Below are 19,514 nucleotides of genomic sequence, written 5' to 3' on the forward strand. Positions count from 1 at the left end.
ATATAGAACACACAGAGTTGCACAAACCTTTGCTACAACACACACTTTACTTTGTGCATGAACCTCTATTATGGAAACTCTACCCATTGAACCTATACTTCGTGCATGAACTATACAAGCTGCCAGTCAGTGCTACAAGGTCAGTGTTCTACAACCTTCAGTTACCAGTTTTGTTAGTGCCCAGGAGGTCGTTAGTGCCCACCAGTTTCCATCCCCCGTGCCCGATAGGTGTTCGTGCCAGGTTCTACGTGACCCATAGTACGTACCCAATAGTTGTATGTGACCAGCTCTCCGTGACCAGGAGTACGTGCCTTAAGGGCAGTGCCGAGAAACAGTTCATTGACAGACGGAGGTATTACCATACCATGACACAATAAAATCTACATAATGAGTGAATCAAAAATAAGATGCTCATGCTCTAACTGCTCCTTGGCATCCCCTTTTCTATATCTTCAAGGTAGCCTACAAAAAATATAGCCCAAAAAAATAGGGCTTATAATAGAGAAAAATGTTGTCATGATATACCAAAAGTTAAAACTAAATCCGGGGTTCACTTTGAACCCTACCATCACTGGCTTGGAAAGTATACGAAATTTGTTTTAGCTCTAGTATGTCAATAAATATTGGAGGATATCCAAATGAATTAAATTGTTCAAAAATATATTTATGTTACTCAAAAATTTATTCAACCCCAAAAAATGAAAAACCTTGTAGAACATTATGTATCATATGACAATAAAATTGCCTTGTTGAAACGGGGAAATCCATATGTGAATTAGAAGCATTTACTATGATGCTTCTCGTTGATAAAGTTGCAGCTATTTCTGCTTGTGCTTTTCTTCACTTATGTCATCTTCATCTTTTCTAGTCCCAATCTTAACAATATCCTCCACAAGAATTTTTCCATCTGAAAGAGTTTAAAAGTTCATTAAACAATACTTCTATGTAAATCATCATTCAACAAAAAAGACGGTACTTTCTTCACAATATATATGCAGAATCTCCACAAGATGTCCACAATATATGCCAGAATATCCACATCATCGACAAGAAAAGGATGGAGAAATGTGGAACATGAATATGCACAATATATCCAGATTGCATGAATCTAAAGGATGCATATGCCACAAAAATGGACAAGACGGATATGTAGAAAGCAGGAAAACTGTTCTTTACTAGATCACATCAATGATCAATGAGGATGAGGGATGAAGGATGTCTTTAACTTTCGTCTCTAACCATCTTTGTAAATAGCACAGCTTTTAGGTTTGGTTTTAACTAGAAATATACCTTTATCCTTTGCCAAATTTCTGACCAAATCCTGCACTGGTTCGTGACCTAAGGTGTCCTTGAGATACAAAGCCGCTGCAGCTACCTCCTCTGGAGTTACCTTTCCATCATAATCTCTGCCAAAAACGTACTCATCAGCTTTCTTGTCAATCAAAATTGCACACACATATATCCCTAGAAATATGTACCCTAGAAATGAACTTTTCATTAAGAAAATGGAGAGAAGACTTTAAAAATTCCAATAGGCAGCATCTCCCAAAACGAAAGTGGTGCACCTTGCTGTCATAGAACACTTGAACAATGGGAAAAAATAGAATTTCAAACAGAATTGTTTCAACTTCGTAACTACAAAAACTACACAGTTAGCTCAAAGCATCATTAAAGTAGAATGACATTATATAATTTTACTATTCAAACAACTGGATATCCTGATTCTATGATGAAATATATTTTAGTCTTTAGATCAACTATTGTTGCCATGGTAATTTAGATTAACTTATTTGTGGTGCTCCATTGAGTTCAGTTCTATTAGAATCCTTCAACTTCCAGTATCATCTGGATAATGGTTACTAATGTCAGGATCAGCCAATTTTGTGCAGTCGCTTAAGAACTTTAAGATCCACACTTGCTTGATTCAGCCCATTACCTGCATCAGTTGCGGAAGGTTCAAATTACACAACTGACACATCTTTGTGGATGGAAGTTTTTGAAATCTAATAATTAATATTGTAACCCATTTTAGGAAAACATAGAGCTGGATTCATTTGGCCCTCGTGTTCTCTGTACTTGAACTTACATCCACTGATATTGACATACAATACAAGTGCTCTGCATAACTTTACCAAGACTTCATGGAGGGGTACCATTTGTTGAGAAATGTAACTAGTATCGATCTTCATAATTGTATATGAGTCATGAAAAAAAATATTTGTAAAGAAAAATTATTTATGAGCATGGGTTTCATGCTAATTTATGTTGTTTCTAGGTCAAAAGCACCCATTGAGTGCTTCTAGGCTTTGTGCCAAGAGCTTTTGTCTTTTTCATTATGTAATAGACCCTTCTTGGGGTTTGTATATCAAGAAAGAAATTTATTATAGAGTCAGAAATGTCATTAATGCCTCCTCCACCAAGTCAGCCCCAAGAGAGAACAAGTCGGCCTCATGAAGGGATTCAATCAGCTTGTAGAGACTATAAATAACATGAGTATTCGACCTATTGTCACAATCAATCAAGCATTGATATGCAATTGGAAGTATCAAGAAAAAGATATGAAAACTAGGAAACAAGGAGACACGTCAAGCAAAGTAATAGGAGACAAGGACCAAAGTTTCTGTCACATGTGCGAGGGATTTAAGGCTAAATTGCAGGGGCCAAAGGTGCAGGTCAATTGCAGAAGTTGCAGGGAAGAAGCCAAGATGCAAGATGACTTGATGTGAAGAAATTTGTGTTAAGGGCTGACTTGGTGGATGCAGGAACTTTATGTCTTGGTCAAAAGGTCTAATTTGTCTCATTTGATCTGATTCTAAAAGAAGAGAAGAAGAATTTCTGGGTTTTCCCCTAGAAGAGGGGTTTTGACCTGGCTGAGTGCCTACATCTTGTGTACCTTGTTGTGTTTGTGATCTTCATTGTTTAGCATTTGTCTTGATGATAAGAATATAATAACTACAAAGGAGAATTGATAAGAAACATCACAAGAAAGTGTCAAAGATAGAGAAATCAAACTAATAAAATCCTAACCATGCTGCCCTAAGGATTTCTCAACGCCATTACCTTTACCCAAGAGACCAATTGACATTATAAGGTACCAGTAAATAAGTCATTTAGATATGACCAAAACTCTCCCATCTTCTGAAAATATAAGACAGCTTAACACCTCATAAATCACAAAAGGACACATAAAATGCCCCATTCTTCACAATAGGAATGGCCAACCTAACCCTTAAGCATAGCCTGCTGCATAGGAACAGGCTGAACTACCTACAAAAGATCTCCGCTGGACAGAAGGGTAAACCAACTCAGGAAAGCAGGACAAGAAAGGCTGACATCTTTCCAGGCCGTATTAATAACTACACCACATAATTGAGATACATTTCCAGACTCTTCAAGTGCACTTTTCTCTCGCAATTTGATCCATACCCTCCACAACTCTAGCAATGTCTTTTGAACCCAAATTCCTCTATTCATAAATTTGGATATTCCAGGATATAGCATGTCTACTGTAAAGAAACAAACAGATGTTATTGGTGAAATTAGACCATTTCTCCTGGGAGGATACCTTTGGGCAAAAAAGTAATACTATCTTGTATTGAAGTCAAAGTTACCAGACTTGGAATTGAAAAGAACCAGTGAGGCAGAATTGCCAACAGTTTGACTCAGATTGGGAAATTCTTGGTCAAAACACAGGGAAAACTCGGCAAGTACAAAAATATAAAGAATTACCAAAGCTCGGATCCAGAATAAACCAGCGAAAACATAGAAAAAAATCAGGAAAAATATTGGAAAAAATAGAGAAATAAAAATGGCGAGCAGAGATTGACTCTCAGCTGATCACTTGTCAAACTCACAATGACTAAGCTTGGTCAACCACAAGTTTGACTCAGGCCTCGTAGGAAATATTCTTTTCCAGGCCAACCCAAGTCAAACTCGCAATTCCTGTGACAATAATTTAAAGTTTTACATGATTATTTTATTTGTCAATCACAGTGGTGCCTTAGCACTGGTGATTAACTGTTATCTTAGTACCTAACCTCATAAGGGATGCATTTCTTTTGTATTTTATGGGTCAGCCTCCTGTTTATAGTCCTTAAAAGGAGACTATGAGGAGAATATTGTGATTAGGATCTCATGTCGCACCTCTTATATTATCAATTGTCGTTTGAGGCTTTCCAGAGCCTCCTATGACTTGTGATGGAGGTATTCCCTCCATGGATCCTCCTTTAATATTTGATCAAATGAATCTGGAGCCACAGGCTAGTGAGTTCGCCAGTGTGATTTCATCCAAATGAGAGAGAGCAATGTCGCATCAAGTTCTGCTGACCATGTTAGTTTTGACCATTGACAATGTTAATTTTGGCTATAGATGGGAGGTCTGTCACCAGCCATGCTATACCACCTCACCTGAAGGGTTGAATAGGAGGGGTGGATAGGGAGAATAATTCAGAGCCAGATCTGGCATAAGTGCTTGCAAGCCTTAATATCTAAGCAGCATGATATGTGGAAATGGGTATGGGTTTCTGAAATGGAAACGCACTGGAAACATGACCTCCCAAAATTTTGGAAATGGGGAAACTTCAGATATCACATTGTATTGAAACTTGGAAAGAAATCATTATGAATAAATGAGCAAAAACATTAAACGACAAGCAATGTTACATCATCACTTATATTGAGATCCTCATCATTAATATCACCCTTTGCCTCTACCTCAATCCTCTAGGGACATCAGTCAACACCACCCAATTTTGATGGAACTACCAAATCCAAACTTTAAAATATGCTACGAAAAGCCTAGCATGCTTGATCAACTATTTTGGTTTGAGTAAAAGGTACATTTTCACTAAGGCCGTGACAAAGGAGTCCAACAAGCAATATTACTAACATTGAAGTAAATAAAGGGCTTGGTGCTCTTGATTAACTACCAATTCCATACCTTCATACATGATAGAATCTAATGAAAATAATCCTACAACTCTGAAATTCCACTTTCTCCATATGAAGACCGATGAGGTTGGAAACACTCTCAAACATCCTAAAACAATTAATGGTAATGTTAAAAATTTAAGTAAAAGTAACATTTTTTTTACCTAAAGAATTTAACATTACCATTAATTAACAACATCTTGGTGCAAACTAAGAGTGAAACCCTTTAAAAATTTCCAGTCTTGGAGGTGGTTTCTAGAATTCTCATTAATTCATAATTAACCTCAGATTAGGCAATAAAACCAAAAATATGGGTCAAGACAATTAAATCAAGGAAAAATCAGACAAATTTCATTTGGAAACACGTTGTATAGATGATGAAATGCATTTCAATTTGTATGAAACACATTTCAGAAATGTGAAATGTATTTCAAACCAGTGTTTTAAAAAACGGTCGGCTCGAAACCAACTTGGCCAAGTTGGTCTAAGCCAGGCCTCAATTTTGTGACTCTGCCAAGTAACTGGTTCGGCCGGCTGGGTTAATACCGAGCCGGCCAAGTTGTCTAACAACTCGGCCGGCTCGGTATTAACCCGGTCGGCTCGGCCGACTCCGTATCAACCCGGCCAGATTATGTACCGCGGCCCAGGCACCAAAAAAACTGCGTTTTTTTTTAATTTATTAATTGCTACATCGAGCTAATGCGTTTATCATATTTGTAGTTTGTAGCAATGTTGTGAAAATCATGATCGGGATTAAATCAGCGCGGGGAACAAATCGGAAAAAAATCGGGAAAAAATCGTTTGGTACAAAAATATTCATTTTTTTATTATTTTTTTTCAATTTTTTTAATATCTAAACCATCTACAACATAAAATGAATAGATTTTGACACATAAATATGATAAAAAAAACTAATATATAAGATGTTTAATATCATTTCTAGTGCTAAAATCACACATAACATTGAATCAAGTCCTGAATAGTAAGTCCTGACTCCCGAGTCCCAACTCAACCTCAAAATATCAACAAAAAATATGATAATGTATCTCATCATGTCATAATGTCATATACAATAAAATGAAAGTCTAATCGTATTGATTTCCTCTGCCCCTCTTGCGAGAAAATGCCACAGCTTTCCCTTTCCCTCTAGATGTAGATGTTGGTGCGTGTGCTGGTGGAGATGGCAGTGGAGTCTGATGTGCTCTAGAAGCTGAAGAACTAGAAGTAGGAGCTATAGGAGGTAGACCACGTCCTCTACTGGTGGCAGGGGTAGCCCGGGCAGGTGGTGTCACCTGGAAACATTACAATCTCCCAATCCTGAAATCCTGAAAAACTGATAAGTCTGCTGGATTTTAAATGAAATCTAAAATTCTACTTTCTCCATATGAAATCCAATGAGGCAGGAACCACTCTCAAACATCCTGAGTCATTTCATGGTAATGTTAAAAATTTAAGTAAAAGGATGAAAATGAAGATTAAAGAGAATGTCACTTTTACTTTAAGAATTTAACATTACCATGAATAGCATATCCATACTAGGGCCTAGACTTGATCATTAAGCTGCCCCACTCAAAAATTATTTGTTTCTTTCAAAAAAATTGTATGAAAAAACCCAAAAAAACGTTATAAAACTATGTTGTCGCGACCCCCGGCGATTTTTTAAGTTTTTATCGTGCTTTTTTCGTTTTTGTTGCGATTTTTTCGTTTAATTATCGCGATTTTATCGGCAGAGGGAAAAAATCGCGATTTTTTCATTTTATCGCGATTTTCACACCACTGGTTTGTAGTCTTCAGTTCTGGCATCTCCACTTTAATAAAATGCTAATTCTTCGGTGAATTATGAAGTTGATCTTATTTATGATCAACTTAATCCTTCTTTGGCATATGAAAGCTATATAAACACGTTGATCAGTTGCTATTGTATCTCAGAGCAGACAGCGCTGAAACCCGGCATATTTATTGATTTGTGGTTTAGGTTCAACCATAACCATCAATTGAAAACAAAAGTGTGCTTAGCAGTACGGAACTACAAATTCTATTGCTTACTATGTGGTTTCGTACTTTTGTTATGATGGCTGAATACTGCATTGGTAGATTTGAGCTTTCATATTTGTGTAAGCCCATCGTTAGTGGGATGGCATGATAGTTAATTGTTGGATTGGAAGACTGGTATGCCATGAGAGTAGAGGATTCTTCTAGTGATGAAAAAGACACCTTAGGGTTTGAAGGCACATTGGATTGTGACTCCATGATCATTGATATGCCTCCTTGGCTTGCTATGTTGTCATATTGTTTTATTATTGCATGCCAAAAGGAAAATAAGAATGAGGCCCAAATCTTTATTAATAGTGTATGCCCTTACCATTCTTTGTTGAGAAATTTGAATAAAATCCATAAAAAAACCACCACCGACATTGTTTGGAACTTTGACATGAGTTGCATGCATAGTGCTCTGAACTATGTATTGGACAGTGCACTGGGTGCGATTTTGATATAATGGATATATTCATGAGCCTACTTTGATCATATTTTATCTTCCATCTATATTCTAATGTTGTGTGTTTGTAAACATGAATGAAAATCTTTAAAATTATGTTTTTTTATAAATAAAAAAAATATTTAATGTATTTTTTACAACGGCCGAGTCAATACCGAGTCGGAGTCAGAGTTGGAGTCGACCCTCGGCCGAGTCAGTGTCGGAGTCGGAGTTTTAAAACATTGTTTCAAACCAACTGAAATGTGTTTCGGTCAAGTTTCAGAGTTTCGGTACAAAATCGCAGCCGATATGCAAAGGGGGCCAAGTTTCCAGCAACATAGCTTAAAATTAGTTAAAGAATTCCATGTTCATATTGGACATAAAAATCGTATGTTGGCTATGTGTTATATTCTTTGTATGATTAGACCATGTATTGTGCATTGACATGAGGAAAAGGGAGGCTTGTTTGGTCCCCACTATCTAGGTGTTTGGGGACATAGCCCCCGAGAAAAAAAATCAGTGAAGCACCACCCTTATGAAACCCACGGGTACCTGTGAGTAAGAACGGGTCATAAGCCAGGACGGGTGAGCCACATAGAACCCACGGTCTTTACCATTACCCTGCGGGTTTTGTACAAGACCCGGCTACCCACATCAAACCCGCAGGTAGCCTATTAAACTCTCATCGGACCCCTATAAGACCCTCCAAGCATCAAAACCCCTAAACTATCCAAAAATTCGAATTACTCCTGCGAACGTAGAAAAATTTCCGGGGGTTAACACGCTGGGAATATCAATGAACCGCGTGGACTTCGCTCCCGGTGGCGTTAACCCTCCTCATGTCCATCCCCATGCTACGGAGATTGTGTATGTGATAGAGGGAACCATTATCGTCGGTTTCATCAGTACCAACAATACTTTGTTCTCTGAGAAGTTAGAGAAAGGAGATGTGTTTGTTTTTCCGAGGGGTTTGGTGCATTTTCAGCAAAACATTGGGCCTTCCCCCGCTATGGCCATCACTGCATTCAACAGCCAACTGCCTGGAGCCCAGGTGCTTTCAGTCTCCTTGTTTGGATCGAATCCTCCTGTTCCGGAGGATGTGTTGACCAAAGCTTTTCAGATTAGCCACAGAGCAGTCAAGAAAATCAATTCTAAATTCGATCCCAAATAGATCTTTTTGTTTGTTTTTCCATTATACTATTCGGCCTTCCCTTTTGAATTTAAGTATTGTTGTCCCTACTACAGTGTACTATAGTTTACTAGATACTTTTACTTGGGTTTTCAGGTGACACATTTTTTCAGGCCACATATATTTGTCTGCGTTTGTTAAAGTGTTAAAGAAAGGATTCACATAGAAGGCAGCACCAATCTTATTCATTTGAATTTTTAAATTTATTGTTTTCCTTGAGGGCAAGGGTGAGAATTTTAGGTCTAAGTTATTAGTTTGTGGAGTGAGTTATCAATTAAACAGATAAGATGTTAAATGCTATTTAAAAGTATATAGCATTTATAGTTTAGGGATAATAGTAAAAGGAGATTTAGTTTCATGCTGATTGAAATTGTTTTTTAATTTTGAAGCATAAACTTCAAATTGTTTAATTGAGTAAGAACTCAATTGTTTAATTAGGTAAGAACTCTTTTCTCTGAGGAAATATAGTAAGGTTCAAAAATCTGATTGAAGTGAAATTTTATTAGAATAATGGTCAAAATTCAAATTTAAGATCTTTGATGGGAGTAAAAGATTACCCTCTTACACTTCATTGGTTACTCAATTATTTCAAAATTTATTTTTGATTAGATAAAAGTTAATGTCCGAAACAGGATAAGACCTACCATCTACATATGCCTAACAGTCTGCCCTTTATACTTCACAATAACCTTCAACATTTGAATGTTACGAAGGGTTATGGAGGAGGAGGCCCCTGATTTGAGTTGGCTTGATGAAGAGACTAAGGATCTCTCTAGTTTGCCATCTCAAATGGAGACTCCAAATACACCTGCCTCACAGTTGCTTCAGTCTTCCGATGTTACCACTAGCTCCACGAGGGCTTATTTTAGGCGTGGTCGTCCATGAGTGATGAGACTCAAGATTGTTATGAGACAATCATTTATCATTTATGACATGTATTTGAATTTTGAACTTGCTGACATTTTTTATTTTAATTATGGAATCATGAGTCCTTTTCTTATTCAGTATCTAAATGTTTTGCTTACAAAAATCGAATATGTTATGTTGTACTTTTATAGATATGAGATGATGTTATGAATTATTGCATATATTGTGGTTTTTATAACTTATAAGGATTGGAATTGTCATTAGTTTCTTTTTTGTGCTTAAAATTTACCACATTTTAAGTTTTTTTTTGTATTTTGACGAGTCTTATATGGGCCTTATAAGGGTTGTTCCCGAATCTTATATGAGTCAACGAGTCGATGCCATGACGAGTCTTATACAAGTACGAGTTGTGCAACATTGAAAAAAATAGCTATTTTTTGGTGTTTTTGGGCCAAGGGTATTTTGTCTCATTATAATGCAATTATGATCAAGGAATATAATCTTAGTTAATGGATTAGGGTTTTGAATGCCACGAGATCTTATATATTGTATAGTAAATGATTAATTTGGTGATGATGATAATTGGAAGTGTGGCTTTAAACATTTTGTTCGGTCTCCCCTTTAAGGGTTTCCAAGGTAAATCTCTAAGATTTAGGTGTGATTGCCATTGTTTACTTTTCTATATTATAAAGAATAAGTGTGCATTGCTTATTGTAAAGGTTTAAAAATCACATCATTGTATTGGGATCTTGGAAGATGAGTATGGGTTCTAAGAGGGATCTTCTTAAGAGTTATATAGTCAACACAAATTCTCCAAGTTTCATCCTTATTGAGTACAATGATGATGGCTAACCCATAAGGTGAAGTACTTGCACTAATAGTAAATTGTTCCAATAGTGTTGGAAACAAATTCTTCGCTTCATCAACTTCTAGTACGTACTATCTATATAATAGTATGTTTTGCAATGAAGAGATAGGAAATAATTGTAGTTTGTCCTCCAATTCCCTCTTAGGTGGTATCCTTTTACGATCTTGGAATACTATTTGTAGACCCATAGAAATTTCTCAAACTCAAGCCTCTGCTCATTTATACATTCAACTACAAGTGCTTTCACTTCTACCAATTCATCTCCTTATTGGTACTTACTATAGACATCTTGGATTTACCTTTATCACATTGATTATGACGGATTTTTCATCCTTAACCAAGTAGTACCATATTGCTCTCGTTATTAAGATAACACCCTTCACATACACATAGACAATTCCAAACACTACAACAAACATAGAATTCAACCACATCTATCTCAACTTTATCCATGTTATTTACACCAATAGAAAAAAAATCAAACCTCATACTACTTAAGTAACTTTAAACTCTACATCCTTATTTACCCATCCCATTGGGTATTTCTAAGGGTGATCATGTATTTTCAATCCAAGTTTGCTTACCAAATCTTCTATTGTCAGGTTCGTTTGTAAATTGAAGTCAAAGAGAATCTACCTTGGTCTTCTTGACATATACCTTGACATGAAATACTTTTGCCATCTGCTTCGTGTTGCTTTAATGGAAGTTTCTCCTGTTACACCTTCCTATACTTTGTAGTAAAGACAATCTTTCTATGTACATCTAAGCTTTTCTCTATTTGGTTTGATGAATTCATGACTAGAACATACTTCTTCTTGGGCTCATCCCTTTAATGATTTCTTTGGATTCAACTCATGATCTAGCTTCCATCGTTTTTCTTTGGTGTGACCATCTATGTTAAAGAGGTTAAAGTGGTTGTTACGATTACTAGATTATTGCACATTTGCAAAAGATTTCTTCTCTTTCCCTTTCCACTTGTTCTCTCTCCTTGGAAGTGCCAAGTTGGTATGGTTGCTTTGACGCATTTGATTGTCCCTTCTTCTTGTCCATTTCCAAGTATTGTGCTTGCACATGGGCTTTATCTATGGATTTAGTCTTAAAGAGTATCACTTGCTTCTTTAGACGACTATGTAAGCCACCCAAATACTTGATGTGTACATCTAGGTTTTCGGGAGATATTCTCAACTCAATCGCTTATTTTATAAACTTGTTAGTGTACTCTTATACTTCTTTCCATTGTCCTTGCCACTGGTAGTGTCGACAAATGCTTTTGGTCCTATTCATAATTTCATACTTAATAGGGTAAAGCTAGGACCTAAAATTACTTGAGAACTTCCCATTTACTCACTAGTGGATTACCCTACAGCCTAAGTGTCTTGTATAGCTTTCCAACCAAGTTTGACTATGGCCTTGTAACTTTAGTTGGGAAACTTATATCTTTTACAATTCTACTACATAAATGTTGAACTAGAAATCTAGTTGTTGTTATGAACAAATTCAAGTTAACAAATGAGCTCACCTTCAGAAGGCTTGATATCCACTTTCACTTTACACTTCAAGCAAAGGTTAGGAAGATGTGCCACGAAAGCTTACATTCTCTCTCTAAGTCTTCTCTATATCCAAATGTTTCTCGTGAAAGAAAAATCCCAATTAGAATTACCCACTCCTCAAAGGGTTCAAGCATGCCCTCTAGAGTTAACATTAATAATTCCATTCTTTTAGATATGTCAATGACTTGTACTTCTAGTCTTGCAAAAAAATTCCTCCTCTTCATCTTCTAGAATATAACCACGACAATTTTTCATGTCTACAATTCGAAGCTATTCTATCTCATTCCTTGTGTCGATCTCTAGATCCATGAGGTGTGGTTCACTAGCTGCACTATTTTATTAAGGAGCATATACTAAAGTCTAAAACTATTTCAAAGATGACACAAAGAAAAATTACTCTAATACCAATATGATCTATAAACTACCTTGAATATTTGAACAGAAAGTTCATCTCAATATATCTTAAAATGTTATTGCAAATACAATGAGCTTATATTCCAAAAGCACCAATTACTTATGATCATGTTATAATATTACAAGCACACTAATTTTAATATAGAAAATAACTAAGCAAATAAGAGAAAAACTATAGTAGTAAAAATATCACACCATTAACATCAAGATATTGCCAGGAGGAACCAAGAGGGAAAAACTCCAACAATAAATAATGATTATGCCTTGTTCTTTTATCATGTTCATAAAGTAAGATACAAAGAAAGATCTTTTCATTATGGAGAAAATAGATATTGTCTCTAGTATAGGATACTACAGGGATGACTTCAACATGTGCTTTGATACCTCACTTGTTTGAGCCTTTGCACTACTCATATATGCAATGGAAAATCATTACAACATGATTAAGGATTTGCATACCCCAACTCCTTAATAGGGTTAGGGGTTTGGACTCATTAGAATCTTCCTGAAGTTCACACATGACTAGATCCACACATTTTCATAATGGGAACTAATGTCACAATCAATAAGCACCGCAATGGTAAAATCATACGTCAACTTGTTGGATGCATAATGTCAAAATTTCTAAGTCTGACACATCAGAAATCCCTACTGCATTATCTGGTTTATTATCTCCTACTTGTTCTTTCCGTTAACAAGTTATTTATAAATATAAATACCGAAATAAACACAAATGTAGCCTTAACTCATATACATATCAACAACTGAAATAACTCAATCACACAAGGGACACCGTTATTTTTAGACAATCGTCCCCGAAAAAACCCAATGCAGGAAAACTTGTGTAGTAAATATGAGGGTTTTATTATTATGCAGTGTTCTGAATATAACTAGGGTGCCAGAAATGGCTTACCCTTCAGAGAGTTTCCTTGGCAGAATTAATAATTCCATTCTTTTCGATATGTCAATGACTTGTACTTCTAGTCTTGTAAAAAAATCCTCCGATTCATCTTCTAGAATATAACCATGACAACTTGTCATGTCTACAATTCAAAGCTATTGTATCTCATTCCTTGTGTCGATCTCTAGATCCATGAGGTGTGGTTCACTAGCTGCACTATTTTCTTAAAGAGCATATACTAGAGTCTAAACCTATTTCAAAGACGACTCAAAGAAAAACTACTCTAATACCAATATGATCTATAAACTACCTTGAATGTTATTGCAAATAGAATGAGCTTATATTCCAAAAGAACCAATTACTTATGATCATGTTATAATATTACAAGCACACTAATTTTAATATAGAAAATAACTAAGCAAATAAGACAAAAACTATAGTAGTAAAAATATCACACCATTAACATCAAGATATTGCCTAGAGGAACCAAGACGGAAAAACTCCTATAATAGATAATGATTATGTCTTGTTCTTTTATCATGTTCATAAAGTAAGATACAAAGAAAGATGTTTTCATTATGGAGAAAATAGGTATTGTCTCTAGTATAAGATACTACAAGGATGACTTCAACATATGCTTTGATATCTCACTTGTTTTAGCCTTTGCACTACTCATATATGCAATGGAAAATCATTACAACATGATTAAGGATTTGCATACCCCAACTGCTTAATAGGGTTAGGGGTTTGGACTCATTAGAATCTTCCTGAAGTTCACACATGACTAGATCCACACATTTTCGTAATGGGAACTAATGTGGCAATCAATAAGCACTGCAATGGTTAAATCATAAGTCAACTTGTTGGATGCATAATGTTAAAATTCCTAAGTCTAACACATCAGAAATCCCTACTGCATTATCTGTTTTATTATCTCCTACTTGTTCTTTTGTTTAACAAGTTATTTATAAATATAAATACAGAAATAAACTAAGACAATAACACAAGGGGCACCGTTATTTTTGGACAAGCGTCCCCGGAAAAAACCCAATGCAGTGAAATCGATGTAACAGATATGAGGGTTTTATTATTATGCAGTTTTATGAATACAACTAGGGTGCCAGAAATGGCTCAACCTTCAAAGAATTTCCTTGGCAAAAGCACCTCTCCTCGGAGACAAATATTCTAGCTTATCAGCAACCAGATGATTGATCCCAGAGCAACTTCGACAGTTCCTTAGCTGGACAGCGAAAGTTGTTCCAAGCTTCTCTATAACTGCGTGACCATCTTCTGCTCTGCATCTACCTCTTAGCTCCCAGTCTACCCCACGAAAGTTCCTCACTGTTGCCTCTTCAACCCAGCGTCAGCTCTGCTAGCCTCTGTTGCTTCTGCGTCAGCCTCTTGGCCCTTTGTGTCACCTACGCTAGCCTCCTCAGCCTTCCAAGGCTCTGCACTGTCTTTTTGGCACTTTCTCTGCCTCTCTGATATGTATTCTCGGCCTTCTACCGAACTGCCCCTCGCTGCAACAGAGCACTAACTCGATTCTCTGAGCAAAGCCTACCCCAGAAAATCGAATTCTTGATCAACTTGGTGTCTCTCCAACTGACCCTCAAGCCTCCTCTTATACTTTTCCTATTGACGGTTCAACGGTCGAGATTAAGTCCCTAATCAACAACTAAGATTAGATTTGGCTTGATCCTCGTCATTTAGAACTTTCTCGCCCATCTTATATTAATACACATTAATATTTTAATTTTCCTAAGTTTAGACTTAGGGTCTCATTAAAAATATTAATTATTTTAATATCTCTCCATCCTAGTGGAACTTCCCGAAACAATTTCTGGGTCTTGGAGATCTCATGTGCCTTAGCCTCTTCACCAATTTTCATGGCTAGAGCACATCCGATGCTACCACAAATCAACACTCCCTCTTAGCAATGTTTCACTATAGAAACATCACACTGATCTTTCGCATCGGTACCTGTGCTGATGCTTAGCCTGCTGCCTCACATCCCTTGCACTGTTGCTCCCTCTACACTGCCACTGCCACTACTACATCTATATAGCAGCTCCCTCTCAACATGTTGCCCATGCTACCCATAACACTGCAATTGCTAACTACTGCACTAAAACTCAGTTACCGAGAAGTAGGTAACTGTCTTTTCCCAAATACTGACATCCCAATCAGACTAGAAGTCTCGTGATGCTGAAGTTGCCTTTGCTGCTATCTTGTGCACCCTTTGTTGCCACTGTGTTGCTGCATACACCTCTATGCCTCTCGCACTGCTACAACCTCCACTGCGCTACCTCAAAATTCTGCACCCAAGCACTGCCTTGTTGCTCCACTACACTTTGCTCCACCCGACATTTGTCATCATGCTACTATCGTTAAGGGCTCCCGTAGCCGGATGTGATCCAAGAGTTTGGGTACTCAAGAATCCTGCCCCTAGTATGTAGTCCTCCTGACTATAACTCAATATCGCCCCACCTCTTCTCTAAAGGTGCATGAGCACTCGTGGCACAATTGTCATCAGTCTCGACCTCTTTCTCCGCCTTAGCTGGAGCTGCCTTTGAATCAGAAGCCTCTCCCTTGTTTTTATTCCTGGGACATTGGGATGCATAATGTCCCAGCTCCCCACAATAAAAGCACTTAACCTTGGAGATGTCCTTCTTCTTCCTCTTCCCTTGTTGTCTCGCAAATGCTAGAACCACATCGTCCTCCTCCTCTTTCTTGATTCAACCTCCCTTGCCACTACTGCCTGCCTTGGTCATCCTCCTGATCTCTTCCTAGCAAAGAGTTGCCCACAACTCCTCCCAAACGGGAAGAGTAGCCCTACCCAAAATACTTTGGACAAATGTCTCCCACTCCTCGGAGACTGCATTCAAGGCAATCCTGACCATAAATTTTGGATCCAGTGTAGACCCCACGAAAGTAAGCTGGTCGTGAATCTCTTGCAAACTGAGAAGGGAATGGATCTATCTGCTCTTCCTTCTGCATCTGATATGACCGCAGTTGATTCTCCAATAGAATCTTCCTTTGCACAGAAGAGCCCTGGTATAAGGTGGTCAGGGTGTCCCACATCTCCTTTGTTGTGTTCTTCTCAACAATATGTGGCATGACATGATCTTTGACCCCGTGTAGGATCATGCACTTCGCCCTTGCCATTGCATCCTCATACTTCGCATTCTCAATTGAGTCAACTGGGATAGCCACAGTTCTCAAGGCAAAGTCTTTGATACGATGCCAATCCAAGACTACCACCGTGTAGGATCATGCACTTCGCCCTCGCCATTGCATCCTCATACTTCACATTCTCAATTGAGTCAACTGGGATAGCCACAGTTCTCAAGGCAAAGTCTTTGATACGATGCCAATCCAAGACTACCAGGATCCTGGCCTTCCAGATGACAAAGTTGGAAGCTCTATCCAACTTGTCTTGATCCCTTAGTCCATTCACTACCATTTCAGCTCCTCTACTGGACTCCCTCTGAGTCTCGACTCCCCTCCTGGGAATCTCTCTCTAAGTCCTGATTTCCCTTTTAGAAATCCTTTGGCCAACTATCGAACCGCTCCTCTCCAATCCTCCTTGCAATTGCAACTCGGATCTGGATTCCTTGGTTAGAAAACCGTCGAGGTAGTGGCTCCCTCTACCTTGGTCCCACCTCCTTAGACATTGTTCTGCTTCAACAGAATCAGCGTCCCACCATCTCCTCAAATCACAATCTACCCACAGCTCCCCAAGCCCCAACAACTGAAGAAACTGAGCCCTTCTAGCTCTGCGCAATCCCGGCAAAGGTTGAATCTGCTCCTCTTGGCCACAACATCGATCCTTCCTGGCTAAGAAAGATGACCGGGCATTGCGTAGGTTTGATCTGCCCCTCCGTGCCTCTGCACTAGCCCTCCTCCTGACTCAAAATGATGACTCATGCTCTACATCACGTCTTCTCTTGCTGCTTCTACTCTGGAACAACGTTGTCTCTCGGAATAGCTACTACTGCTGCAAATTTCAGATTTCTGTGGGTGCCTTTAGTCCTCCTGTGATCTGCGATGCTCTGATACCATGTTGAAGTTTTTAAGTCTGACACATCATAAATCCCTACTACATTATCTGGTTTTTTATCTGGTGTCAGAAATGGCTCACCCTTCAAATAATTTCCTTGGCAAAAGTACCTCTCCTCGGAGACAAATATTCCAACTTATTAGCAACTGGATGATTGATCCCACAGCAACTTCGATAGTTCCTTAGCTAGACAGCAAAAGCTACTCCAAGCTTCTCTTTGGAACTGCGTCACCCTCCAGGGACTGCATCGCCCTCTTCTGCTTTGTGTCCGCTTCTCAGCTCCCAGTCTGCCCCATGAAAGTTCCTCAACGCTACCTCTTCAGCCCAGTGTCAACTCTGCTAACCTCTGCTGCTTCTGCGTCAGCGTCTTGGCCCTCTACGTCACCTGCGCTCGCCTCCTCAACCTCTGCATCAGTCATGGCTACCTTTGTGTCAGCCTTCCAAGGCTCTGCGCTGTCTTTCTGGCACTTTCCCTACCTCTCTGATATGTATTCTCGGCCTTCTGCCGAACTACCCCTCGCTGCAACAGATCACTAACTCAATTCTCTCAGCAAACCCTACCCCAGAAAATCGAATTCTTGATCAACTTGGTGTATCTCCAACTGACCCTCAAGCCTCCTCTTATACTTTCCCTGTTGACGATTCAACGACTAAGATTAGATTTGGCTTGATCCTCATCATTTAGAACTTTCTCACTCATCTTATATCAATACACATTAATATTTTATTTTTTTCTAAGTTTAGACTTAGGGTCTCGTTAAAAATATTAATTATTTTAATATCTCTCCATCCAGGTGGAATTTCCCCAAACGATTTCTGGGTCTTGGAGATCTCATGTGCCTTAGCCTCTCCACCAATTTTCATGGTTAGAGCACATCTGATGCTACCACAAATCAACAATTCTGTATGAACTTCAATTGAAGTGATCTTTACACTGCTTGAAAGCTCTCAACGAGTAGAATAACATTGAGGGGATGTGTAATACCTTGATTCCCTAGATTATATCAAATTGAATAATGAACATTTTGTAATGATGGACTTTCTTTGATGGGTTTTAAGCCATGTGGTTGAGTTACAATGACCTTGTGAAGTAAATATGTAAAAATTCTTTGTAAATATTCCTAGTACAAAGCCCAAGGCAAAGGCCAGACTAGCAAATAATCATAAATACAAATTGTGGACTTGGTCAAGTTCTTCCTTTATATCTTCTAGTAAGCATATGCAAATATTACTCTGCTTAAGTTACATGAAAGCATGTATAAATGGGAAACATAATAATATCAAATCCATGAAAAGGTTGTTAAGGAGAAACTAGGGTACTATGAGCCCACAAGAGGGGAAGAATAAAGGAGGCCCATGGGGCATAATATTCCTTGCCACTTGTCCTTTGCAAATTATCCCACATTTCTCCATGTTTATTGAAAATTTTACCATGCCTTTTACTTATGTCCAAAGAAAATACATGAGTTTCTCTTGGAAAGGCATATGTGCCCCATGCAAACTAAAGCATATGAGCCATTAGTTCATCTCAGTAAGCTCTTCTCTCTTTACACTTCTCTCATTCCATGTGAATCCTCAATCAAATAATAGTAAATCATATTGTTCCATTGTTTCCATGCTTGCAACTCACACAAAAATTTGATGAGCATGAGACCAGTGCTCTCTGAACTATTTTGAAGCGCTCTACATTACTCATCAACAAAGTGTTTTACTAAAGTTATATTTGTTGAAGAATGTAACTAGGTTCGGGCTTCATAATTGTCTTTCAGTCATAATGAAATGTATTTATAAAAAGAAAGAAAAAGAATTTATTATTATTATTATGACTTATTAAAGCATGTGTTTCATGCTTAGGTCATCATGTTATAGGTCAAAGTCCCCATTGAGGACTTCTAGGTTTTGTCTCCAGTCATTAGAGTCATTGTCCATTTTATGAGACCCTTCTTGGGCTTTTGAATCATGTAAAAAGAATTTTTATTGAGTCAAATAAGTCACTTGTCACCTCCACACCAAGTCAGCCCACACCTGATCAAGTCGGCCTACATTAGGGTAATTCAACCCACAGAAGAGGCTATAAATAAACTGCAATTCGATTCATTTGAAGGACACCTCATCACAAGTTTTATATACAAGCAGAAGAAGTAGAAGAGTACGAAATTGCAGGAGAAGGAGAAGAATTGCAAGATCGAAGTTTCTAGGGAATCTATCTCTCACACATCTGAGGATACTGGGCTATTGCTGGGAGGTTGAAGTTTTTGCT

General features: G+C 37.9%; 1 protein-coding gene across 1 annotated transcript in view; it reads right to left on the reverse strand.

Annotated features, from left to right (window-relative positions):
• Nucleotides 1-392: 392 nt before the first annotated feature.
• The window catches only part of LOC149262457 (uncharacterized), a 233,857-nt gene continuing 214,735 nt past the window's right edge, over nt 393-19,514 (reverse strand). The window contains exons 14-15 of the mRNA XM_089424677.1: nt 1,291-1,406; nt 393-907 (exon numbers count right to left, since the gene is read on the reverse strand). Coding sequence (XP_089280803.1) covers nt 819-907; nt 1,291-1,406 — 205 coding nt within the window. The 3' untranslated portion in view covers nt 393-818. The remainder of the gene's footprint in view (nt 908-1,290; nt 1,407-19,514) is intronic.

Source organism: Pinus tabuliformis, chromosome 6, assembly GCF_031772625.1.
Source record: "Pinus tabuliformis cultivar Carrire ecotype Pingquan chromosome 6, CPIR1, whole genome shotgun sequence".
Classification (NCBI taxonomy): Eukaryota; Viridiplantae; Streptophyta; class Pinopsida; order Pinales; family Pinaceae; genus Pinus; species Pinus tabuliformis.